Genomic DNA, 22396 nt, shown 5'->3' on the forward strand with positions numbered 1-22396 from the left:
GTCCCCGTCACCACTTGTTTATCCTAGAATTAAGTAGAAGAAAATATCTGATTAAACCTACATGTTTATTTAATATGGTTGTATATAAACTATATATTTATATAATATATCAATATTTCAGAGTGTTAAAAAGGAAATTGTGCTGCCTAGGAGCTCCACCCTATGACTAAGAGCAAGCAAACACTCCTGTCATTTTCTCAAATTCTACCTCTTCTGTCCTTCTGTTCCTGACCTCAGGCATCTCTTCACTTATTTGGCTAACATTTTCTGCATATCTATGATGTACCTGGTAGTGGGGGTACAATGGTCCACAAGGCACTGTCTGGGCCCTCAGGAGCTCTTTACTCCATAGGGGAGATGGATGATAGAATCCATCATAGAGCGATGAAACCTGGATTAGCAAGGGGTGGGGAGGGGAAATGGGAGGGTGCTAAACTGAAAAAGTCACCCAGGGAGAGGCTTTCTAACCTAAGCCCTGAGGAAGGAGCGGGGGAAGGGCAGTCCCAACATAGGGAGCAAAAGGTGCAGAAGTGTGGAGGCTAAAGGAAAAAGCAAGGCCCATTTATGGGAACTGTAAATATGTATTAAGCACAGGGTGTTTGTTTAGGGGGAGAGGAAGATCAGAGAAAGAAGATGGAAAAGGGGAAGGAAAACAGCACAAGGTATTAAGGGATTAAAACTTACTATGAAGATTCATTGAGGGGGTTTAAACAGGCAAAGGACGTGCTGATTTTGCTTTGAAAAGATCATTCTGGTAGAGAACAGACTGGAGGGACAAAGACTCCAGACAGGAAGGCCAGTTAGGGAGGCTGATCCAGGGATCCAGAGAAAAGATGATGGGGGTTTGAATTAGGACATGGGGCAGAAGGAAATGCAATCAAAGCAGCAAGAAAGTCATATCTATTGGAAGTGGGAAATGGATCTGGTTGCTGAAGGAAAAGGAGGAAAAGATGACCCAGGATTTTGATTTAAGCTATTGGGTGGATGGTGAGTGGGTGGTGGTGCCCTACACCAAGACAGGGACTATCAGAACGGGTTTATGAATTTTAGTTTTGCAGACTTTGGGTTTTAATTATCTAGTCAGGAGTTGGAGATATGTCTCTGGAACATATGAGAGAAAACTGGAGAAAAATAGATTTTGGAACCAGTAGGATTTGGATGGTAATTGAACATGGACTGTCTGGAAGAGATCATCCTGTGACAGTGTATAGATTAAGAGAGATGCAGCCTGAGATGGAACTCTGGGGAAGCACTGGTGTATATAGAACAGGAGGAGGAAACTGTCTACAGAGGAGACAGGATGAGAGATCAGAGAGATTGGAGGAAAACCAGGAGAGATGGTGACCCAGAAGCCAGAGGGAGAGAGAGACACACAAGAAGTAATCCATCAATAGCATCAAATATGACTGAGCTGTGACTGTGGCGGGGAAGAGAGGGATGGAGGGAGACTTAAGCACATTTAAATGATAATGGGACAGAGTTTCTGGAGAGGAAGAATTTGAAGATGGAGGTGACACAAAGACCCATAACTATCTTGTTTTTTGATGATGATAGTGATGATGGTGATGGCTTATCCCCTTACTGTGTGTCAGAAACTTTGTTATGGTTTTCAAGTACTTTTCAATAAGTTTTTTGTTGTAGAAATTTTCCCATATGTACATACCTAACAAATATCAACATTTTGCCAATCTTGTTTCACCTAAAAAAATAAAAAATAAACTGGATAAAGGGATTGGAAAGTTCATATAAAACTGTTTGGGCCATGAAAGATGATTTTAACAAATTTAAAATAACAGAAATTGTATAAAATATGCTCTCAGACCACAATGGACTTATGCTGGAAATCAATAATAGAAAGATAATTGGAAAATTACAAAATTTTTGATGATTAAATAACACACCTTTAAATAATACATGGGGCAAAGAAGAAATCTCAAGATAAAGTTAAAAAATATTTTGAACTAATGAGAATGAAAATATAACTCATCAAAATTTGGAAGATGCAGCAAAAACAGTGCTCATAGGGAAACTTAGAGCATTGTATGTATATATTAGAAAAGAAGAAAAATCTATCAATAATTTAAGCTTCCACTTTAGGTAACTAGAGAAAGTAAAGGGATATAATCCTAAAGCAAGCAGAAGAAAGGAAATAATAAAACTTAGAGCAGATATCAATGAAATTGAAGACAGAAAAACAATAGGGAAGAATCAATAAAACCAAACGCTGGTTCTTTGAAAAAAATCAGTAAAAATTATAAACCTCTTGCCAGGCTAACTGAAGAAACAGAGAGAAGACACAAATAACCAATAGCAGAAATGGAAGAGGAATAATGTCTTCTAGACATCAAAAGGATAATAAAAGAATATTATGTCCACCAATACTAATACTCTATGTCCACAAATTTGATAACTTAGATGCAATGGCCTAATTCCTTGAGAGCAAACTGCTAAAACTCATACAAGAAAAAATAGATAATCTGCGTAAGCCTATACCTATTAAAGAAACTGAATCAATAATTAGTAACTTTCAAAAATAGAAAGCACCAGGTCCAGGTGGGTTCATTGGTGAATTCTACCAAACCTTTAAAAAGAAATGATGCCCATTTTTTTTATAATCTCTTCCAGAAAATAGAAGCAGAGGGAACACTTCTTAACTCATTCTAAGGTGCCAGCATTACCCTAATACCAAAACTAGATAAATACACTATAGGAAAAGAAAACTATGGACCAATATCTCCTATGAACATAGATACAAAAGTCCTCAACAAAATATTAGCAAGTCAAACCCAAAATGTATAAAAAATTATACATCACAACCCAGTGGGATTTATTCCAAATATACTAGGCTGGTTCAACATTCAAAATCAATTAATGTAATACACATTAACAGGCTAAAGAAGAAAAACCATATGATCATGCCAATAGATACGGAAACAACATGTGACAAAATCCAATTCCCATTCATGATAAAACTCAGCAAACTAAAATTAGAGAATTTTCTCAACTTAATAAAGAACATCTACAAAAACTTAACAGCTAGCATCATTCTTAATGGTGAGAAAATGGATGCTTGCCCTCTATGATCAGGAACAAAGCAAATGTCCCCTCTTACCACTCCTATTCAACATTTTACTGGAAGCCTGAGATAATACAAAAATATAACAAAAGGAAATAAAAAGTTTATAGATTGGTAAGGAATAAATAAAACTCTTGTTGCTCACAGATGACATAATTGTCTATGTAGAAAGTCCCAAAGAATTGACACAAAAACTCCTGGAACTAATAAGCTGTGATAGCAAGATTGTAAGATAAAAGATTAATATACAAAAGTCAATTGCTTTCTATGCATCAGCGATGAACAATTGATATTTGAAATTAAAAATACAATATAATTTACCTAAGCTGAAAAAAAGAAGTACTTAGATATAAATCTAACGAAAATATACAGAATCTGTATGAGAAAACTATAATACTTTAATAAAAGAAATAAAAGAAGATCTAAATAAATTGAGAAATATTTCGTGTTCATGAATAGGAATATACAATATTGTTAAGATATCAATTCTTTCCAACTTGATCTAGAGATTCAATTCAATTGCAATCAAAATCCCAGAAAGTTTTTTGTGGATATCAATAAACTTATTTTAAAGTTTATAAGAAAGGCAAAAGACCAAGAATAGCTGACTCAATGCTGAAAAAGAACAAAGTTGGAGGACTGACCTATCTGACTTCAAACTTATTATAATGTTACAGGAATCAAGACAGTGTGATATTGACAAAGAACAGACAAACAGATCAATGGAACAGAACAGAGAGTCCACATTTAGATCCACACAAATATAGTTACTTGATCTCTGACAAAGGGGAAAAGGCACTTCAATGGAGAAAGGATAGTCTTTTCAACAAATGGTGCTGAAAAATTTGACATCCGTATGCAAAAAAAAATGAATTTGGACACAAATCTTATGCATTTCACAGAAATGAATTCAAAATGGATCATAGATCTAACTGTAAACACAAAAACTGTAAAATTTCTAGACAATGATATAGAAGAAAATCTAGGTCACTATAGAATTGGCTATTACTTTTTATTTTTTATTTTATTTAAAATTTTTTTCCTAGCTATTACTTTTTAGATAAAACACCAAAAGACAATACATGAAAGAAAAAATGGGTAAGATAGGCTTTATTAAAATAAAAAAATTCTGTTCTGCAAAAGACACTGTTCAGAGAATAAAAAGATAAGGCACAGATTAGGAGAAAATATTTGTAAAACACATATCTGATAAAAGATTTATATACAAAATATAAAATACAAAAAGACTCTTAAAACTCAGCAATAAAAAAACAGACAACCTGATCGAAAAAATGGGCAAAAGATTCGAACAGACACTTCACCAAAGAAGATATACAGATGGCAAATAAGCATATGAAGAGGTACTCAACATCATGTCATTAGGGAACTGCAAATTAAAACAATGAAGCACTGTCACAAAACCATAAGAATGGCTAGAATCTAAAACACTGACAATACCAAATGACAGAGAGGATGCAAGGCAACAGAAACTCTCATTCATCGCCCATAGGAATGCAAAACGGTACAGCCACTTTGGAAGACAGTTTGGCAGTTTCTCACAAAGCTAAACACAATTTTGCCATACAATCCAGCAATTGTGCTCCTAGGTATTTACCCAGTTGTGCTGAGATTATGTCCACATAGAAACCTGCACACAAACGCTTGTAGTAGCTTTAACCATATTTGCTAAAGACTGGAAGCAACCAAGATGTCCTTTAATATGTGAATGAATAAACAAACTGTGGTATATCCATATAATACAATGTAATATTATTTGGAGATAAAAAGAAATGATGGAAAGTTGCATGCATATTGCTAAGTTAAGGAAGCCAGTGTGAAAAATCTACATACTGCATGCCATTTAGGAAAAGGCAAACTATAGAGGCTGTAAAAAGATAAATTATTGTCAGAAATTCAGGGATTTTGAGGAAGGGATGAATAACGGAGCATAGTGGATTTTTAGTGTGGTGAAATGATTCTGTGTGATAGTGTAATGGTGGACATATGTCATTATGCATTTACCAAAACTCATAGAAATGTACAACACAGAGAACCTTAATGTAAACTATGGACTTTAGTTAACAGTAATGTTGTCACTATTGATTCATTTATTATAACAAATGTACCATATTAATGTAAGATGTTAATAATAGGGGGTACTGTGTGTGTGTGTGTGTGTGTGTGTGTGTGTGTGTGTGTGTGGTGGGAGGGTATATGGGAAGAGGGTCTACACAAACTTTCCTTACCATCTCCCCAATTTTTCTGTAAATCTAAAACAGTTCTAAAAAATATAGTTCTATTAACTAAAAAACACAAATACCTGAGAATAATAATAAAAATTTTAAGACTGTGGGAGGAGGGAGGGCTGAGACCAACTAGGTTCACATTTGATACCCAGCTACAAAAAGACTTCATTTCTATGCTTCCTGTTAGATAGGGGTGTAAATAAACTTGTTAGGTGGGACTTTCAAAAACTCCTAAAATGGAGGTAGGACAGCTAGCATGTGCTTTTTTGTCCTTCCCTACTCTGCTTGCTTCCTGACTGGAATAAGGGATATATGACTGGAGTGTCAGCAGCCATCTTGGAGTATGAGGAGATCCTGAGGGTCAAACCATGGCTAAGGATGGCTGAGCAGAATAATAAGAAGGAGCCTGGCTTCTTGATGAATGTGATGCTACCATGTGATACCTAGCCTACGATACCAGGCTTCTTTTACATGAAAGAAAGAAACTTATTTCTTGTTTAAGCTTCTGTTATTTGTATCTACGTTACTAGCTAAACATAATTCCTACCTTATATACAAGACAATAAAACACTGTAAAGCTATTATAATAAAACCATTTCAATAGCATAGGAATAAATAATACAGGTGGAGCCTAATACAGAGTCCAGAAACAAATTCCAGTAAGGACTTAATATAAAGATGGCATTTCTTTTAGGGGGGAAGGGTGGTTTACTTCCCTTGTTGCTGGCAAAACTGACTCTCCATCTGGAAGAAAACATTACACTTCTACCCCACATCATATGCGAAAATAAAATCCAGATGGATTAAAAGTCTAAATGTGAAAAATATTAAATACAAATGTAAGGAATTATTTATAAGATCATAAAGTAAAGAAGACCTCCTGAAGGAAAAGATAAAATCCAGAAACCCTAAGGGTCATCATCTGAAAGTAACAGTCATATATTGCCTCTGAAAAACGAACGTATTTTTGTATAGTAAAAGAAACTGTAAACAAAACTAAGACAAATGATAGACTAAATACTTAAAATATAGATGGCGAAGGACAAATGTTGCTAGTGTACTTTAGCTCCTACAACCCAAATGAAAGAAGACAATCCAATTAAAATTTGACAAAACATTCAACAAGCACTTCCAGAAAAAAAAGTATAAATCATCAATGATATGAAAAGATTCTCAACCTCAGTGGTGTTTAAGGTAATGTAAATTACAATTATGTAAAATATAATAAAAAGTATAGCATTTTGATCCATTATATTGGCAAAAATAAAAGAGATTGGTGAGACTATCAATATGGGTGTGGGATGCTAATTTCTACAGCATCTCTGGAAAGTATTATGACAATATATATTCGTAAATGCATATACCCCTCATTCCAGCCATCCTACTTTTTGTAATCTATCCTATGGAAAGAATAACACCAGTACATAAAGAAATATGTTCAAGGAAATTTATTGTAGCCTGGCTTTGTAGAGGCAAAAAGATGCACCTTACCTGAAGAAAAGGAAAAACTTAACATAAATTCCCATCGGTAGAGGAGCGTGATATGTGATGGTACCATTGAGTATAAGGCAACTTTTAAAAGAATGAGTTACATATGTATTTCGACCTAGAGGCATGTCTGAGTCAATGGACATTTTAGTTCTTAAATGTTTACTTGAAGACCATGTTTACTTAAGCAACAGAAGAAACAATATGCATTTCATCTATTATGTAAGGAGTAACCCGTGGAAACTTGAGTTAATTGGCATCATATTTCTGATTTATTCCTGTGATGTTTTAGCATTCCTTACAGAGTGACACTTCAGACAACTATCCTGCTGATCTGTCTCTTTATTGGGATCTAGATGCTAGTGATTTTAGATTGTATTGGAGCAACCTTCCCACAGGTAGCAAGATAAACTCTGGACAAAAAAACCCAGAAACAACAAATAACCTAAATGCTCTTAGAGAATAACAAGAAGTAGGTAGACACTGAGGGGAGCCAACATTTAGAAGGGAACAGCTTTGTGTATCTCAGTTTTATGGCTTTTTGCTAGAGGGCTGGCCCTAGTCTGTGCCCTATGAGGCAGCTAAGATTCAGGTAGCTCATACACAGTCTAGCTGTCTTGAAGACAAAGAACACAGCAGCTGGAAAGGGGTGAGGATTATCTCTGAAAGGAGAGAGCAAGAGAGAGGAGCTCCAAACTGTCCAAACCTCTGCTGACTTAAAAACAAATTAATCAATTCTCTTAATTACTATGTGATGATACCCCAGATTCTATGGATTATCTACAAAGACAATATTAGTTGGTACAAAGATGATTTTAGTTAGTATAGGGACATAGCATTAAATGACATTTTGTTACCTAATGAGAAAAGTATTACCTTCAGTTCTCTTTCTGTCTTTGAAGTTAAGTCAAATAGAAAGTTTCATTCTCTGACTGGGGTGACTTGAACCCCTAATGTCTGCTAATCTCCCTTTTCAACAGAGAGTTGGCTATAGGCTAAGGGACGCCCAGCATTTGTGTTTTCTTGATTTTATGGCAAGGGATACTGGTTTTTCATTTATGGTACTCATAGAAGGCTTTCATTTTAAAATAAACTTAAGTAAGCAAATGACGCAAATAAAGCATTAAGTAAATAACACAGGTAAATGCAGCTATGACAATATTTGTGATGGTGTTTTTACATGATTGACGTTGGGAAACACTGTACTGATTGTTCAATTTTGAAAGCTACTTTAAAGCAATGATTTTGGCAAACATTGATATCCTTTGTGCTCTTTTCAAAAAAATTCTTAACTTCTCTTCTTAGGTTGGGGACTCATCTGGAATGGAGTTTTCACCAAGTCATACAGAAAGGAGAAAAATAATGTGGTGAGTTTTAATAACCCCACATATATTCAGTTTACAATATTTATTTTTTCTGAAATCATACTGTTTCTACTTTTTTGGTGTTAAAATCTCCTTCCTTTCTCGTGAAATGATGATGATAATATTGATGGATTTTTTTTTAATATCCTTACTTAGCAAAATTGAAAAATTGGAAACTTCAGAAAAAGTTGTACTGATTCAGAAAACACAAAATTTGGGTGCATTGCTCAGTCACCCTCTATTCATGGTATGATTTCTCTCAGTTACCTAGAAGTCTTGAGTATTTCGGGAAGGGTGATATGGTCCGCTAACTCTTGAACTATACCTATGTATGGCAGACTCTGTGCAGCCCAGCTAAGGCCAAAAGAACTGGACAGAGAGTTCTGCTATTGCCCACCACAGTGGAGAAGACAGACTTGGCATATTGAGCCCAGCCAAAATAACTGCCTGCTTTAGAAAAACACTTTTCAGAGGCAGAGTAGAACTCAGAGTCTCTACAAGTATCATTTACAATGTCACAATTCAGTATTACTAGATGCATGAAGAAATAGGAAAGTGGGACCCACATCAAGAGAAAAGACAATCAGTGAAGACTGACCCCAAGATATACTATGTTGGAATTAGCAGAGAAGAGTTTTAAAATTGACTATAATTATATTCAAGGATGTGAAGAAAGGCACAAAGTGAATGAAAAAAGAGAAACTATCAGCAGAGATATGAAAATTTTAATAAAGAACCAAATGAAAATTCTAGAACTGAAAAATTTATTGGTTGGGCTTAAAAGCATTTTGGAGATGACAGTAGAGTCAATGAACTTGACTATATAGAGCAATAGGAATTATCCAATCTGCAGAACAGAGAGAAAAAAGACTAAAAAAAGGAACAGAAACTTAAGTATCTGTAGGATAGTACAAACAAGCCTAACACATGTGTTAATGGAATTCCAGAAGAGAGGAAAAATAGAATTACGCAGAAAAAAAAATTTAAAGAAATAATGGCTGTACTTTCTCCAGTTGGTGAGAGACATAAAATTACAGACTCAGGAAGCTTAGTTGACCTCAAGCAGAATAAATACAAAGAAAATCACACCTGAGCTTATTTTAGTCAAGCTGCTGAAAACCAAAGATAAAGAGAAAATATTGAAAGCAATCAAAGAAAGGTGATATATTACATATACAAGAACAATGATTTGAATGTCTATTGACCATCAAAAAAGGGAGACCAGAATCAGTGGAATATCATTAAAGTTCTGTGAGGAAAAGAATGTCAACTTAACCAAAATTTCTATATCCAGTTAAAACACCCTATAAGCATAAAAGTTAAATAAAAGATATTTTCAGTTAAACAAAAACTTAGGGATTTCATTGCTAGCCAACATGCACTGCAAGAGACACTAAAGGAAGTTCATCAAGTTGAAAGGAAATGATACCAGATTAGAACTGTCTACAGGAAGGAAAAAAAAAAAACACCAAAAATAAAAATATATGTAAGTATAGAAGACCAGTTTCTTTAAAATAATATGTATTAAGAATATGTTTGATGACATTTGTCTTGTGTATATTGTAAACATGTAGAAGTTATCTATATGACATAGCATAAAGTAAGGGGCTAAGGGAATAGTAAATGGTTCTAAATAGTGGCAAATTTCTTACATTTTATGAGAAGCAGTAAAATATTAACTCTAAGTAGACTGTAAAAAATTTAGAACCCACAGTATCTTTTAACCCCCAAAAAAGCCTCTAAAGTTTAACTAAAATATATATGGCTAAATAACCAATAAATAAAATGGAATTCTTAAATGTAGCCAATAAATGCAAGTAGTCAGGAAAAGAGGAACAGAAGAGCAAAATACAAAAGGGACAAACAGAAAATAAATAGTAAAATGTTAGACCTAAACTGTCCATATTAATAATTATATTAAATGTAAATAGACAACTTCAATCGAAAGGTAGAGATTGTCAGAATTGGCAAAAATGAAAGCTCTAACTCTGGGCTGTCAACTTTAGAGATAGAAGTGAAGTATCAAGACGCAGATAGGGCAAAAGTAAATGGATGGAAAATTATGCCATGAAACAGTAAGCAAAAGAATGATAAAATGGCTCTGTTGGCATCAGATAAAGCAGATGTCAAGACAAAGAGAACTACCATAAATAAAGAAAAGTATTTGCAGAGTATTTACCAGATGAGAGGATCAATTAATCAGAAAGACATAACAATCCAAATGTGTATACGCCTAATAAAATTACAAAACATTAAAGCAAATTTGACAGAATTGAAAGGAAAATTAGAAAATTCCACAACCACATTTGGAGACTTGACCATGCAACTCTTAGCAATTGATAGGACTAGACAAAATAATAGTAAAGACACTGAAAAATCAGAATTATACTATCAGTCATCTTCAGCTAATTGACAATTACCCAACAACTGCAGAATACATATTTTTTTCAAATGCATATTATACATTCGCCAAGATAGATCATAAACTTGGGCCACAAAACAGACCTCAATAAATTTAAAAAGTTTAAATCATACAGTATCTGCTTTCTGACTATAATGCAACTAAATTAGAAATCAACAACAGTATGATATCTTTTAAAAACTCAAATATTTAGATAATAACTCACTTTTAAATTACCCGTGGCTCAAAGAAGAAATTACAGGGGACATTAGGAAATATTTTAAACTAAATTATAATGAAAATAGAACATATAAAAATTTGGCAGATGCAGCTAAAGCATTGAATTGGGGAAATTTATAGCTTTAAATGTTTATATTACGAAAGATAAATGGAATAAAAACAATGGCCAAATATTCAACCTTAGGAAGCTAGCTAAGAGCAAAGTGAATTCAAAGTAAACAGGAGGAAGGGAATAATAAACAGCCCAAACAAATGAAATGAAAAACAAACATTAGAAAAAGTAACAAAACCAACAGCTGGTTCTTTGGTAAGATCAATAAAATTGATAAATACTTATCTCAACTGATGCTGGAGAGAGCAAGATTGAGAGAGAGGTTGAGAGAGAGAGAGAAAGACAAGACACATGACCAATATCAGAAATAAAAGAGGGGCTATCATTACAACTCCTGCAGACATTAAAAGGATGATAAGGAAGTGTTATGACGGACTTCATATCAACAAATTTTTAAAACTTAGATTAAATGGACAAATTCCTTGAAAAATACCACTTACCACTACCAGTACAAGATGAAATATAAAACCTAAATAGTCCTATGTCTATTGAGGAAATTGAACTGACTTGCAAAGTATCACAAAGAAAAATTTAGACCTGGATAGTTTTAATGGTTAATTCTATTAGACATTTAAGAAAGTAATAAGACCAATTGTTCTCTGTTAGGAAACAAAGGAGAAAGGAGTACTTCCAAACTTGTTTTACAAGACCAGATGAACCCTGATACCAAAAACCAAAAAAAGACATTATAGAAAAGAAAATTATAGACCAATATCTCCCACGAACACAGATGTAAAAATCCTTAACAAAATATTAGTAAATTGGAAACATAAAAAAGATGATGTATCATGACCAAGTGGGGCTTATTCCAGGCATTCAAAGTTGGTTTAACTTCTAGGAGCTCATGGTAGGTTTATGGGGAAAGAACTACAAAGTTGAAGCATCAAATTAAGGAAAGAATTTTCCATAGTTGCTCTCTTTTACTACTAAGGAAAAAAAAAAAAGTGGTCAGATATAGTGAAAAAACATGAGGCCAGGAATTAAGACTAGGATTCTAATCTTGGTTCTGCCTCCAATTCAATGTATGACATTAGAAAGGCCACTTTCCCTTTCTTGGCCTTAGTTTCCATATATGCCTAATAATGACCTCTTAGGGTCTTTTCAACTTTAGCATTCTAAGAGTGTATGAGGCCAAGTCCTAAACTTTTTATCACAGCTGCCTAAACTTTCTGCTTCAGCACCTCAGAAGGAAGAAGTAGAAAACGTGCAAGATATGCTTTCATGCACGAATGAAGGCACCATCTGCGTGAGACTTGAAGTGCCCAGGACTCAAGGGAACCCGCGCTCGAGAGCACCCATGTGTCCTCAGGAAGTAGTTTTAATTTACTCTCTCAAATCATCCGATATGTCACTGTGCTATGGAAAGACCATGGACTCTGGGCTTAGACTGGGTTGGGTTTGAATCCCAGTTCGACTACCTACTGAATGACCCTGGGAAAACCCTCTCTGAATCTTAATTTCTTCATCTTTGAAGTGGAGATAATACCTATGATTCAAAATTACTGTGAGGCTTAACTGATGTAGCAAAAGAAAGTTCATGAATTATACTTGATACTCAATAAATGTTAGCTTCCATTCCCATATCAGTGAAGAATTAGGATTGGTTACATATAGCAGAACATGCAAATAATCATGGTTGAAGCAAGACAGAGATGTGTTTATTTCTCTTTCACGTAAAAGAATTCAAAGGTGAGAAGCCTGGAGTTTGTAGGGTAGCTCCATGGTCAGTAGGAAACCAGATTCTGCCCACCTTTGAGCTTTAATATTCTTAGTGTGTGGCTTCCATTCACACGGTCACCTCAAAATCTAAGAGGGCTATTGGATCTCCAGTCATCCACTCACATTCGAAGCAGGCATTAAAAGAGAGAGAGAGAGAAAGAAAAAGGGGTATCTGGCAGCAGAGTTAAGCACACTATAGAGAACTTTTTGGATGTCCCAGTTAAGGACTTCCAATTATTGTCAGCCTCCTCTAAGTTGCAACTGAAGCTCGGAAATGGAGTCTTTTATTGGTGTACATTGCTGCTTCTAAATAAAATTGTGATTCTCTTACTAAGAAATATTAGGACAACAGATACTGGGTGTGCCACCAGCAAGCTCTACTTTTTCCTGTTAATAAGGTTACTTTTGGTTTGAGGATGATGAAACTAGCATGCAACATAGCTGGTGTGGCTTCTGAATCATAATGCACGACAAGGGACTCAGCGCTTGTGTAGCAAATAGACTTTAATTCAAAATCTAGCTTTGCTTCTTACCAAATAAGTGACCCTGGATCAGGCAAATTACTTTACTGCAGACTTAGTTTCTTCCCCTGTAAAATGGGATGATAGTAATATATCTACCTTACAGTTTTGAAGTAAAGATTCATGAAAGGGAGTAAGTGCCAGCACTCTGAGCAGAGCTGGCCACAGAGCAGATGCCCAACAACATTTTGTTTCTCTGAACCTGAGGTCCAGCCTAGAAATGGGCACTGCCATTGCTCAGAATGGCCCAAGGAGACAAGTGGCAGAGCCCTCTTGGGGCGTGGCCATTTTGATAGGGAGGGAAGGAGGCCTACCTCTTGGAGGAAGGCTAGGTTCTAGGCTTTATCTGCAAAGCTACAAGTGTCCTCAGACTGGGTTTTAATATGATGTCCCACTGTGTTGGGTTGACACTCTATCCAGCAGGTAGAAAGGGCAACAGTCTTTACAAATCCAGGGTGTTTACAAGACAAAACCAGGTAACTGGTGCCCTGGAATTCCTTTTCCCTGCCTCTGCCTGTGGTGGCCCACTGGCCTGTTTCATATTGTCAGTCTTCACGCACTCCCCCCTGCCTATATGAATGTATGGAGTCTCCTGGAACTCCTGAACAAAACAAAGCACAAGCCCCTCTGAGGAAGGTTGTAGGACCTTGGGCAGGTCACATAACCTGTGTATCAGTGTCTTTATCTGTAAAATGAGCAAGTTGGACTTAATGATTTAAAAACAACTAATGCTTGTTGAGCACTTACTGTGTGCTGGACCCTGTGCTAGGCACTGTAGATGCAGTGGTGAAAGAGACAACAGCCTGCCCTCAAGGGTCTGATGGTCTTACAGGACACTGACAGGGAGGCAGGCAGGGAGGTAGGGGATGCTAGGGGAGCTCCAAGGGAGACCCCTTTCCTGATATTCATGCTCGTGAACATAAGGTACTGCTGGCAGAGCAGGCAGAACTTACAGGTGACAGAAGGCTATTACTCTGTCCACCTGCAATGGGAGGTGATGTCAACACAGGCCAGTGGTGAAGTGTATGTCTCTTCAGATCACAGCAGGGTCAGCTTCAAGCATTTACCACATAACCCAGTGGGCAGAAGCACACTCTGGAGCAAGGCTATTTGGGTTCGAAACTCAGCTCTGTAGTTTACTAGCTGTGTGCCTTTAGGCAAAAGTTATTTAACTTTCTTACCTGGAAAATGGGTATGCTATTAGCACCTCCCTCATAGGACAGTTAAGAGAATTAAGATGAATTAGGAGTCTCCACTATGGCACACCCCTCTACCTCCACCTTTTGTCCTAGTAAGTGAAGTCTTGATAACCAGGAAAAAGGCACTGGTCCCCAGGCTTGAGAGATTATGAAATAACATCTTGAAGACATAAGGGACAGGGATTTCTTGCCCCCTCCTCACTTCTCTGTTCTTTAGATGACACATGTTCATCTCTCTGGCTCTTTCTGTTTGCCAAGCCAACAAGCCAGCAAGACTGCAGGATGGCGGCCAAGTCCAGCTTCTCCATCCTGCTGAGAACCCATCCATGGGCTGTCGGTGCTGGAGGGATTGACTGAAAAGTCTGCCCTGGGAGCCAGTGCACAGGGGTGAGCAGGGCCCTTTAGAGAGGCCTTCCCTTCCAGTTCTGCCAAAACCATCAAATGGAGATGCAGACAGAGACACCATTTCCCCCACCAGTTCTACAAAGAAAGTGGGTGCAATTGCCAGCAACAGGGACCAGTAATGTCATCTGATTGTGGGAATGTTGGCCTCTAAGTCACCATCCTGGACAAATGCCAGAGGTCTGGGCTGTGCAGCAGTGGGAATGTTCAGAGTTTGGACAACTGACCCAGCTCCCAAAACCTTACCCACGACTGGTAGACACCCTCTGACGGTTGTAACAAATATAGAAGTTTCCTTTTGCTTCAAAGTTGTCCAGATTCTCTTGGGTAGGAAGCAGGAATGGGCCTCCACTCCCTAACATCTGGAGCTGGAAGGAGGACCATTCATTTGGCTAGTAGGGAGGTCAGGGGAGATGACCTCAGGTGGATGACTACACTCTCACCAGAAATGATCCTGACAAGGAATCAGACCAGCCAGGCCCACGGGCTTGTGAAGACTGAAGGAGGGTACAGGAGAGGGTAGAGTCTGGAAGACCAATGCTCAAACAAGTTTTTCCAAACAAGGTATCCATCCGAGCCCTAGCATTTTCTGAGCTGGAATGCACTCATTGTACACATGAGGAAATGGAGGACTTTTGGAGTTTACAGCTTGCCTCAAACCCCACAGTGGGTTTGGAGAGAATCCAGAGGGCCAAGAGAAGAATTTGGGGTCCTGTCTTTCGGCTCATGTATCTGTCCCTTGTTCCAAGCTGCCTTCCTCACCATCTACTCCCTCTCTTCATCTTTAAGCAATCCAGGATCCACAGTTCCAGGCTGGATTCCTGGAAGTTATACTGATCTAATGTTTTTATATCAGCTCTCATTCTCAGAGCGATCCACTCCAATGACAAGCTCCTTAAAACCCTCCTTTCTTGGCCTCCTGGCTATTCTGTCCTGCCTCTCATCCCACCTCCTGGGTTACTCTGGTCTCCTTTGCAGACCTTCTTTCTGCGGTCCCTAAGCATGGTCCTTCCCTTTGGTTCTGCCCTTGAAGAGAGGCATTTGCTCTCTTTTCCCTCTCCCTCATCCACTCATGCAGTTTCAACTCAAAGGTGATATCCCAGCCAGGTCCTAAACCGCCATCTCTCTCTTCTGCAATGACAGAGCCCCTAGGACAACCCATGAGCACCTCAAACTCAATGCTTCGAACCTTCAGCTCACCATTTTCCTTGCTCTGATGCTTTTATTATGTATAGCCTATTTTTGACACCTTATATTCCTGTCCTCCAAGTTTAGGGTTCCAAGATTTTCAGTGCCTGAAAAGTCCCTTCTATCCTTCTGTCACAAAGGTAAGGGTTTCCTGGTCATATTCATTCATTCACTCAATCAAGTACTTTCTGAGCCTATTCTCTGTGCTGAAGTTGGCTCCAACTGCTGGAAGTCCCAAGGTGAAAAAGACACATATGGATACTGCCTTGGAGGGGCTTATAGTTGACTGGTGGAGACACAAATTAAAATAAGTAATGATGGGGAGCAAGGGGGTGTGTTCAAGGTATGGCTAGCTTGGTCTGGAGGCCAGAGAAGTCCTGAGCATGCAGAACAGGTATAAGGTATAGCAGGTAGCAAGCTTATCTTCTCTTTCAGAATTCCAGGCCTGTGGTAGGCAGAATAATGCTTCCCTCCAGCCTAAGATGTCCATGCCTTAATCTTTAGAACCTACGAATACGTTGTTACACTACAAAGGAGATTTAAGGTTTTAGATGGCATTAAGACTGCTAAGTCAGTTGACCTTAAAATAGGGAGATTTTCCTGGATTATCTGTGTGGATGGATGTAATCACTAGTGCCTTTAAAAGTGGAAGAGGGAGGCAGAGGAGAGAGTCAGAGAACGATGTGATGTTGGAAGCAGGGTCAGAGAGATATTATGTTGCTTGCTTTGGAGATGGAAAAGGAGAACCATGAGCCAAGGAATGTGTGGAGTTTTCTCTAGAAGCTGAAAAAGGCAATGAAATGGATTTTTAAAAATTGAAGTAAAGTCAGTTGGCAATGTTGTGTTAATTTCTGCTGTACATGGATTTTCTTCTAGAACCTTCAGAAAGGAACCAAACCCTGCTAAAACCTTGATTTTAGCCAGTACAACTCATATTGGACTTCTGAAATACAGAACAGTAAGATAATAAATTTGTGTTATTTTAGGCCACTAAGTTTGTAGTAATTTATTATGGCAGCTGTAGAAAACTAATTCTCAGCCTGAACTCTGATATTTCCACTTTTAAATCCATTTCATTTCTTTCCACCTGAATTGGAACCCTGTCTTTCCACAATCTCTGCTCTGTGGACCCATCCCCTGTCCCCTGCATCCTTGAGGACTGAGAGCACACTGCTATTCAGATCCACCACAAGAGCCTGTAAAGGGAGGAGGACAAGAAGCTGGCAGGTGACTGCGAGGGTTAAGCGAAAACTCTAGCTCTGGACTCAGGCCTGGTATAGAACCTCCAGTAGCATTTACCCTCTGTGGGAGTCTGAACAAGGTATTTGGCTTGTTTCTTCAGCACTAACTTTGAAGACAGTGCTAGGTGCTACTGCAAAGGCATAAAAGGCAATGGTAACTATAGCATGCACTTATCATATGAGAGTATCATTAACTTTCATGTGCCGTTAGAAGACCGGGTCCAAGGAATTACAAGGTCACTGGAGGGTAATCAAGGGCAACGTCAAGCACCCAGGGCCAGGTGCCAGGGAAGGTGCCTCTTCCCCTTCTGCCCACTCCCCTTCCTGCTGGGGCAGCAGCTCAGGGAGAAAGCCCAAGGGAATGGAGAAATGGCTTGGCCAGCTGCACTCCTATTCAGCCTCCGCCCCAGGTCACAGAGGCCGGACAGCTCATCCTTTCCCTCTCAACACCCCCTCCACCTCGGGCTGTCTTTCGGTGGCCCATCCTGTTGGTTTCACGGAGAGTGTGGCGCAGGCGGCGCGAAGCCCCCTGCCTCCTTTCTACACCGAGTGAGCGATGTAGAGGGTTGGGGTCGCGGGGCCACGCGGGGAGCTGACCGGCGGCCGGCCCGGGGGTTCTCACTTCCCCTCCCCAACGACTTCGGTGCAGGTGCCACGGGCCGAACCCTGCCGGCGGGGCGGGCCCTGTGGACACGCCCTCGCGGCGAGTCCTCGCTGCCCGTCGAGAGGAAGCGCCAGAGCGGCGGCTGGTGCAGCGCGGAGCCGGCGTCCCTCCCGCCCCGCGCCCAGGGTCGCGGCCGGGCGGCTCCGGCCCCGGGCCCAGCACACCCAGCCGGGCACGGAGGACTGCGGCCGGCGGCATGGCAGCCTCAGGTGCGTAAGCCGGGGCCGGTCCCTCTCCTCCGCCTCCCCTCCGCGCGCCCTCTCGCCCGCCGAGCACTGTCCCTCTCTCAATTCCGGATGCTTCCTCGGCCAGGGATCTGTGTTCTTTCTGTTCTTTTCTCTATTCCTTGTCGCAAACTTTTCACTCAACTTTCCCAAGTTCCCCTTCCCAGCCTTTTGCGCGATTCTCTTTAGCTCCTGCCTGGCCCTCCCTGTCCTCCGTCTTCTGAGTCTCCTTTTCTCCTTCCAGCACTGGCCCTTGGAGCTTCTGAGGGTCGTTCTCCCTGTTCTACTAACTCTGTGAACCGAGTCAAGTTTAACGAAGGTGGAGAGCCGACTTGTCTCCGCGGGTGAATCGCTCCTCTTCGAGCCCCATCTGGCCGATAGGGGGCGCTCAGACGGTCCGAGGTTGAGGATGGGCCCGTGGGCCACCTTCCTAAACCCGCTTCCTCTACCCTCCTGCGCTTTGTTTTTCGTCTAGAATTTTCGAGGGACTCTAGGAAAACCATTCCTTTAGCTTTACTTTTCCTATGTTCTTTGCAGAACTTTAGGGATCGGTGAGAGCTGGAGGCGACTGGGTGTGCCATCTAAAGAGCCAAGATTCTTTTCTAATTAGCTTTGCATTCTCTTCTGGTTCATGGGCGTATACACTTGGCAAGTCACTCACTCACTCACTCACGAGATCCGAGACAAACACGATGATGATGATGAGAATAGAGACAACTAATGAGAATTAACTATATATTTTAATGGAGATTGTTCACCTAAATATGACCTCGGTGGTGACCAGGGCACACCTAGTCTCAGCTCTCAAGGAGTTTATAGTCTGTGAGGCAAGCAATAAGTAAACAGGGAATTACCAGACAAGAAGATGAGAGTTACCATGTTTACAAATAGGTTTACTTGTACTTTCCCAGTCGATCTTATATGTTTCATAGAGATAACATGTGAAAACAGGATGTAAAAGCCTCTTGAAAAGCAAGATCTAGTTGGCTGGGAGAAGGTGCTGTTCTTGGAGAGAATGCAGGCAGATGCTAGAATGAAGAGCTAGCCCTCCCCAGACCCCCTGAGGTGTAGCCTTCTAATGGTGCTTTGGAAGAAAAGGCCAACAGTTCTGTTAATTTGGTGATACAGGCTCATTATTTAAAGGGAGTGGGAATGTAGCTAACCTTAGCCTCCTGGCTCTCTAGCTGGGCTCTGGAGGTTAGAGGAAGCTGTACTGTGAATAAGGTAATAGTAAGTTCACAGTCCACACATTCCATTCGAAAGCCAGTGCAGAGTTATCTAGGGGGACCCAGTGCGGAGTTATCTAGAGGGACTCAATTCATTCGGCCAGTGTTTATTGCAGGCACTGTTCTAGGTGTCAGGTGTATGTTCAGGAAAGAAAACAGACGTAAGCCGTGACTCTATGGAGCTTGTGGAGCAGGCAATACCTTTCACGAGGAAAGTACATGATACAGTAAATGCCATGGGTAAAAGGGGTTGGGGTTATAATTTTAAAGAAGGCAGCCAGGGTAGGCCTCATGGAGAAAGGGACATTTGAGCAAAGACCTGAAGGAGCGTGGGGAAGACGGCATGTCGGGGAAGAGTGCTCTAGGCAGAGGAAAAATAAATGGGTGTATGTGAGCAGGGAGCAGGCCAGAGTGGCCAGAGTAGGTGGGTGATTGGGGAGAAGTGGGAGATAAGGGCAGTGAAGCTCCCACCTCCTTCCATTGCTGGGAATAGGCTCTGGGCTGTTAAGTCCAGGAAACAGCAAACTTTGGACAGAGGAGGCAGAGAAAACCACCCTTGTCCGATGTCCTGTGTGCATGGCTCCCCTGGGTGTGGCCAAAGGGGATAGAACGGTGTGCTCCTGTTCAGATGGGGACTCAAGCCCAGTGGCCAAACCTGTGGCTATTTACGGGCAGTGTCGTGGCTTCCGCAGACGTCTGTAATAGTTAGAGCTTCAAACCTTTTTGCTATCAGCATCCTCTGCGGTGAGACACCACTCCAGGTGCTGCAAGTGGGAGTTAGGCCTCTGGGGTCCCTGGGGTTCCCTGAGGTCCAGAAGTACCAGGTCCCATGGTGGCAGGTCACAGTGGTGAGAACGATTAGAGTGTCTCTTGCCAAAATGCTGTAGGCTCTGGAGTCATCTGGGCCAATCTTCCATGTGGCCTTCCTCTTCTTTTCCGTTTTCCTTTGCCTCTGCCTCCCCCCTCCTCCTCTCCCTCCTCCTCCTCTCCCTCCTCCTTCATCTTCCTATAAGTAGCTTTACTGAGGTATATTTCACATACCATACAATTTGCCCATTAAAATGTACATACAAGTCAATGGTTTTTGGTGTCTTCACAGATATGTGCAGCCATCACCACAGTTAATTTTAGAACATTTTCATCACCTCACAAAGAAAACTCCATACGTTTAGTCATCAACACCTTGTTCCCACCTTCTCCCTAGCCCTGAGTTTTACTTTCTGTTTCTATAGGTTTTCCTACTCTGGACTTTTTTATATAAATGGGATCACATACTATGTAGTCTTTTATGACTGACTTCTCTCACATAGCACAATGTTTTCAAGGTTCATCCAGACTGTCGCACACATCAGTACTTCCTTCTTATGGCCAAATTGTGAGATCTTCTTAAATTCCCTTCCACTAAAGGGTAAGCATTAGTCTTTTATTTTTTGAAAGGCAGATTTGCTTGTTGAAATCAAGGAGAATCTTGGCTCCCTGTTTTTGGAAGAACTTGGGAAGCAAGATAAAATGAGATGCAATCAGCCTATCCTGGAATGTTCTCTGGGCTCCTGAGGGTATCTCTTGTATTTATATATGAGAGAGAGGAGGGAGAAGCCATAAATGACTTTCCCAAGTGCCCAAGCCTGGTTGAGTGAAAACTAGAATCCTTTCCTCCATGTATCAGCCTCCAGGTGTTTGAAGAAAGCTCTCATACCTTTTTCTGCTCCCTTTTGCCAAGGCTTCTCTTATCTCTAAATCCTTCTACCATCCCCGGACTTACAGTACAGAAGGGCTTGAAGGGAACTTTAATTTTTTGTCATCTTAACTTCCATCTGATCCTTGAAGTCTCTCATTATTCCTGCCAAGTCTCTAAACTTGAAACCTTTACAGTCTGGAAGTGCCTCACATGAATGGTTTCCAGATCTCTCCCTCTCCTGATCACCTTCTGTATCTTACATGCCTCTTCAATATGGTGTTCAGATTCAACTCAGGGCTCCAGGACAGATGAGTGGGGTGCCAGAGTCACTTACAGACTAAAGAAATGGTCTGGACTGGGTAGTTTGAGAAGCTCCCAAGCACTTCTCTGTTCTCTTCTCAGGTGGTCTCTGAATCTTTCAAAGGAGCCTTTCTTTTGGTCACCATGTTTCTTACCATCACCATCACTCCCTGTTGCCACCAGCCAGCCCCTGCCTCTACTGTTAACTCTTCCTTTCTCCTTCTATAGCCAAACCTGGTCTTTGAGCTCCAACAGGACAAAGACTCTTCCTTATTTCTGTCTAGGATTTATGAACTCCTCGTTGATTCATGTATTTCATTTCTCTAAATAAGCAAACTAAACAAAAATGGGAGGATTGATTTGGCACATGTGAAGAAGTGACTTATGGTTAAAGGAAGGGAATTCTCCTTGAAGAAATAGTGTTCCCACAGGCAAGAGTGAGTCCCTGACAAAGCGTTTAGTCCTGTGTTTATTAACCAGCACATTGTGGAAGGACTTTAACTTCCACTTTGGATTTTTTTTTTTTTTTTTTTTTTTTACAATTTCCCCAGCTTTCAGTTTCAGTAGCAGAGCAAAATTCAGGAAGGTGATAGATTTTGTTGTCCTCACTTATATTGAGGCAAAATTTGCTTAGATAGAGTATCTTGGTCTGAAGTCACACCACGAGTTGGTGACCAAGTAGGTTGTGATATTAACTAGTCTGGGTTAGTACTAACCACTTCCTTCTCAAGTACAGGCATACCTCGTTTATTGCATTTGGCTCTATTGCGCTTTGCAGATACTGTGTTTTTTACGAATTGAAGGTTTGAGGCAACCTTGCATTGAGCAAGTCTGTTGGTGCCATTTTTACGACAGCATTTGGTCACTTTGTGTTTTTGTGTCACATTTTGGTATCTCGAATATTTCAGACTTTTTCATTATTATTATATTTGTTATGGTGATCTGTGGTCAGTGTACCTTTAATGTTACTATTGCAAAAGGGTTCCAACTGATTGAAGACTGAGGTGGTGGTTAGCATTTTTTTAGCAATAGTGTTTTTAATTAAGATATGTACAGTTTTTTTAGACATAATGCTATCACATAGATAATAGACTACAGTATAGTGTA

General features: G+C 40.0%; 1 protein-coding gene across 1 annotated transcript in view; it reads left to right on the forward strand.

The window, feature by feature from the left end:
• Positions 1–17900: 17900 nt before the first annotated feature.
• Positions 17901–22396, forward strand: part of PIK3AP1 (phosphoinositide-3-kinase adaptor protein 1) — a 104975-nt gene continuing 100479 nt past the window's right edge. Inside the window, exon 1 of the mRNA XM_074373835.1 lies at positions 17901–18070. Coding sequence (XP_074229936.1) covers positions 18058–18070 — 13 coding nt within the window. The 5' untranslated portion in view covers positions 17901–18057. The remainder of the gene's footprint in view (positions 18071–22396) is intronic.

Source organism: Camelus bactrianus, chromosome 11, assembly GCF_048773025.1.
Source record: "Camelus bactrianus isolate YW-2024 breed Bactrian camel chromosome 11, ASM4877302v1, whole genome shotgun sequence".
Lineage (NCBI taxonomy): Eukaryota > Metazoa > Chordata > Mammalia > Artiodactyla > Camelidae > Camelus > Camelus bactrianus.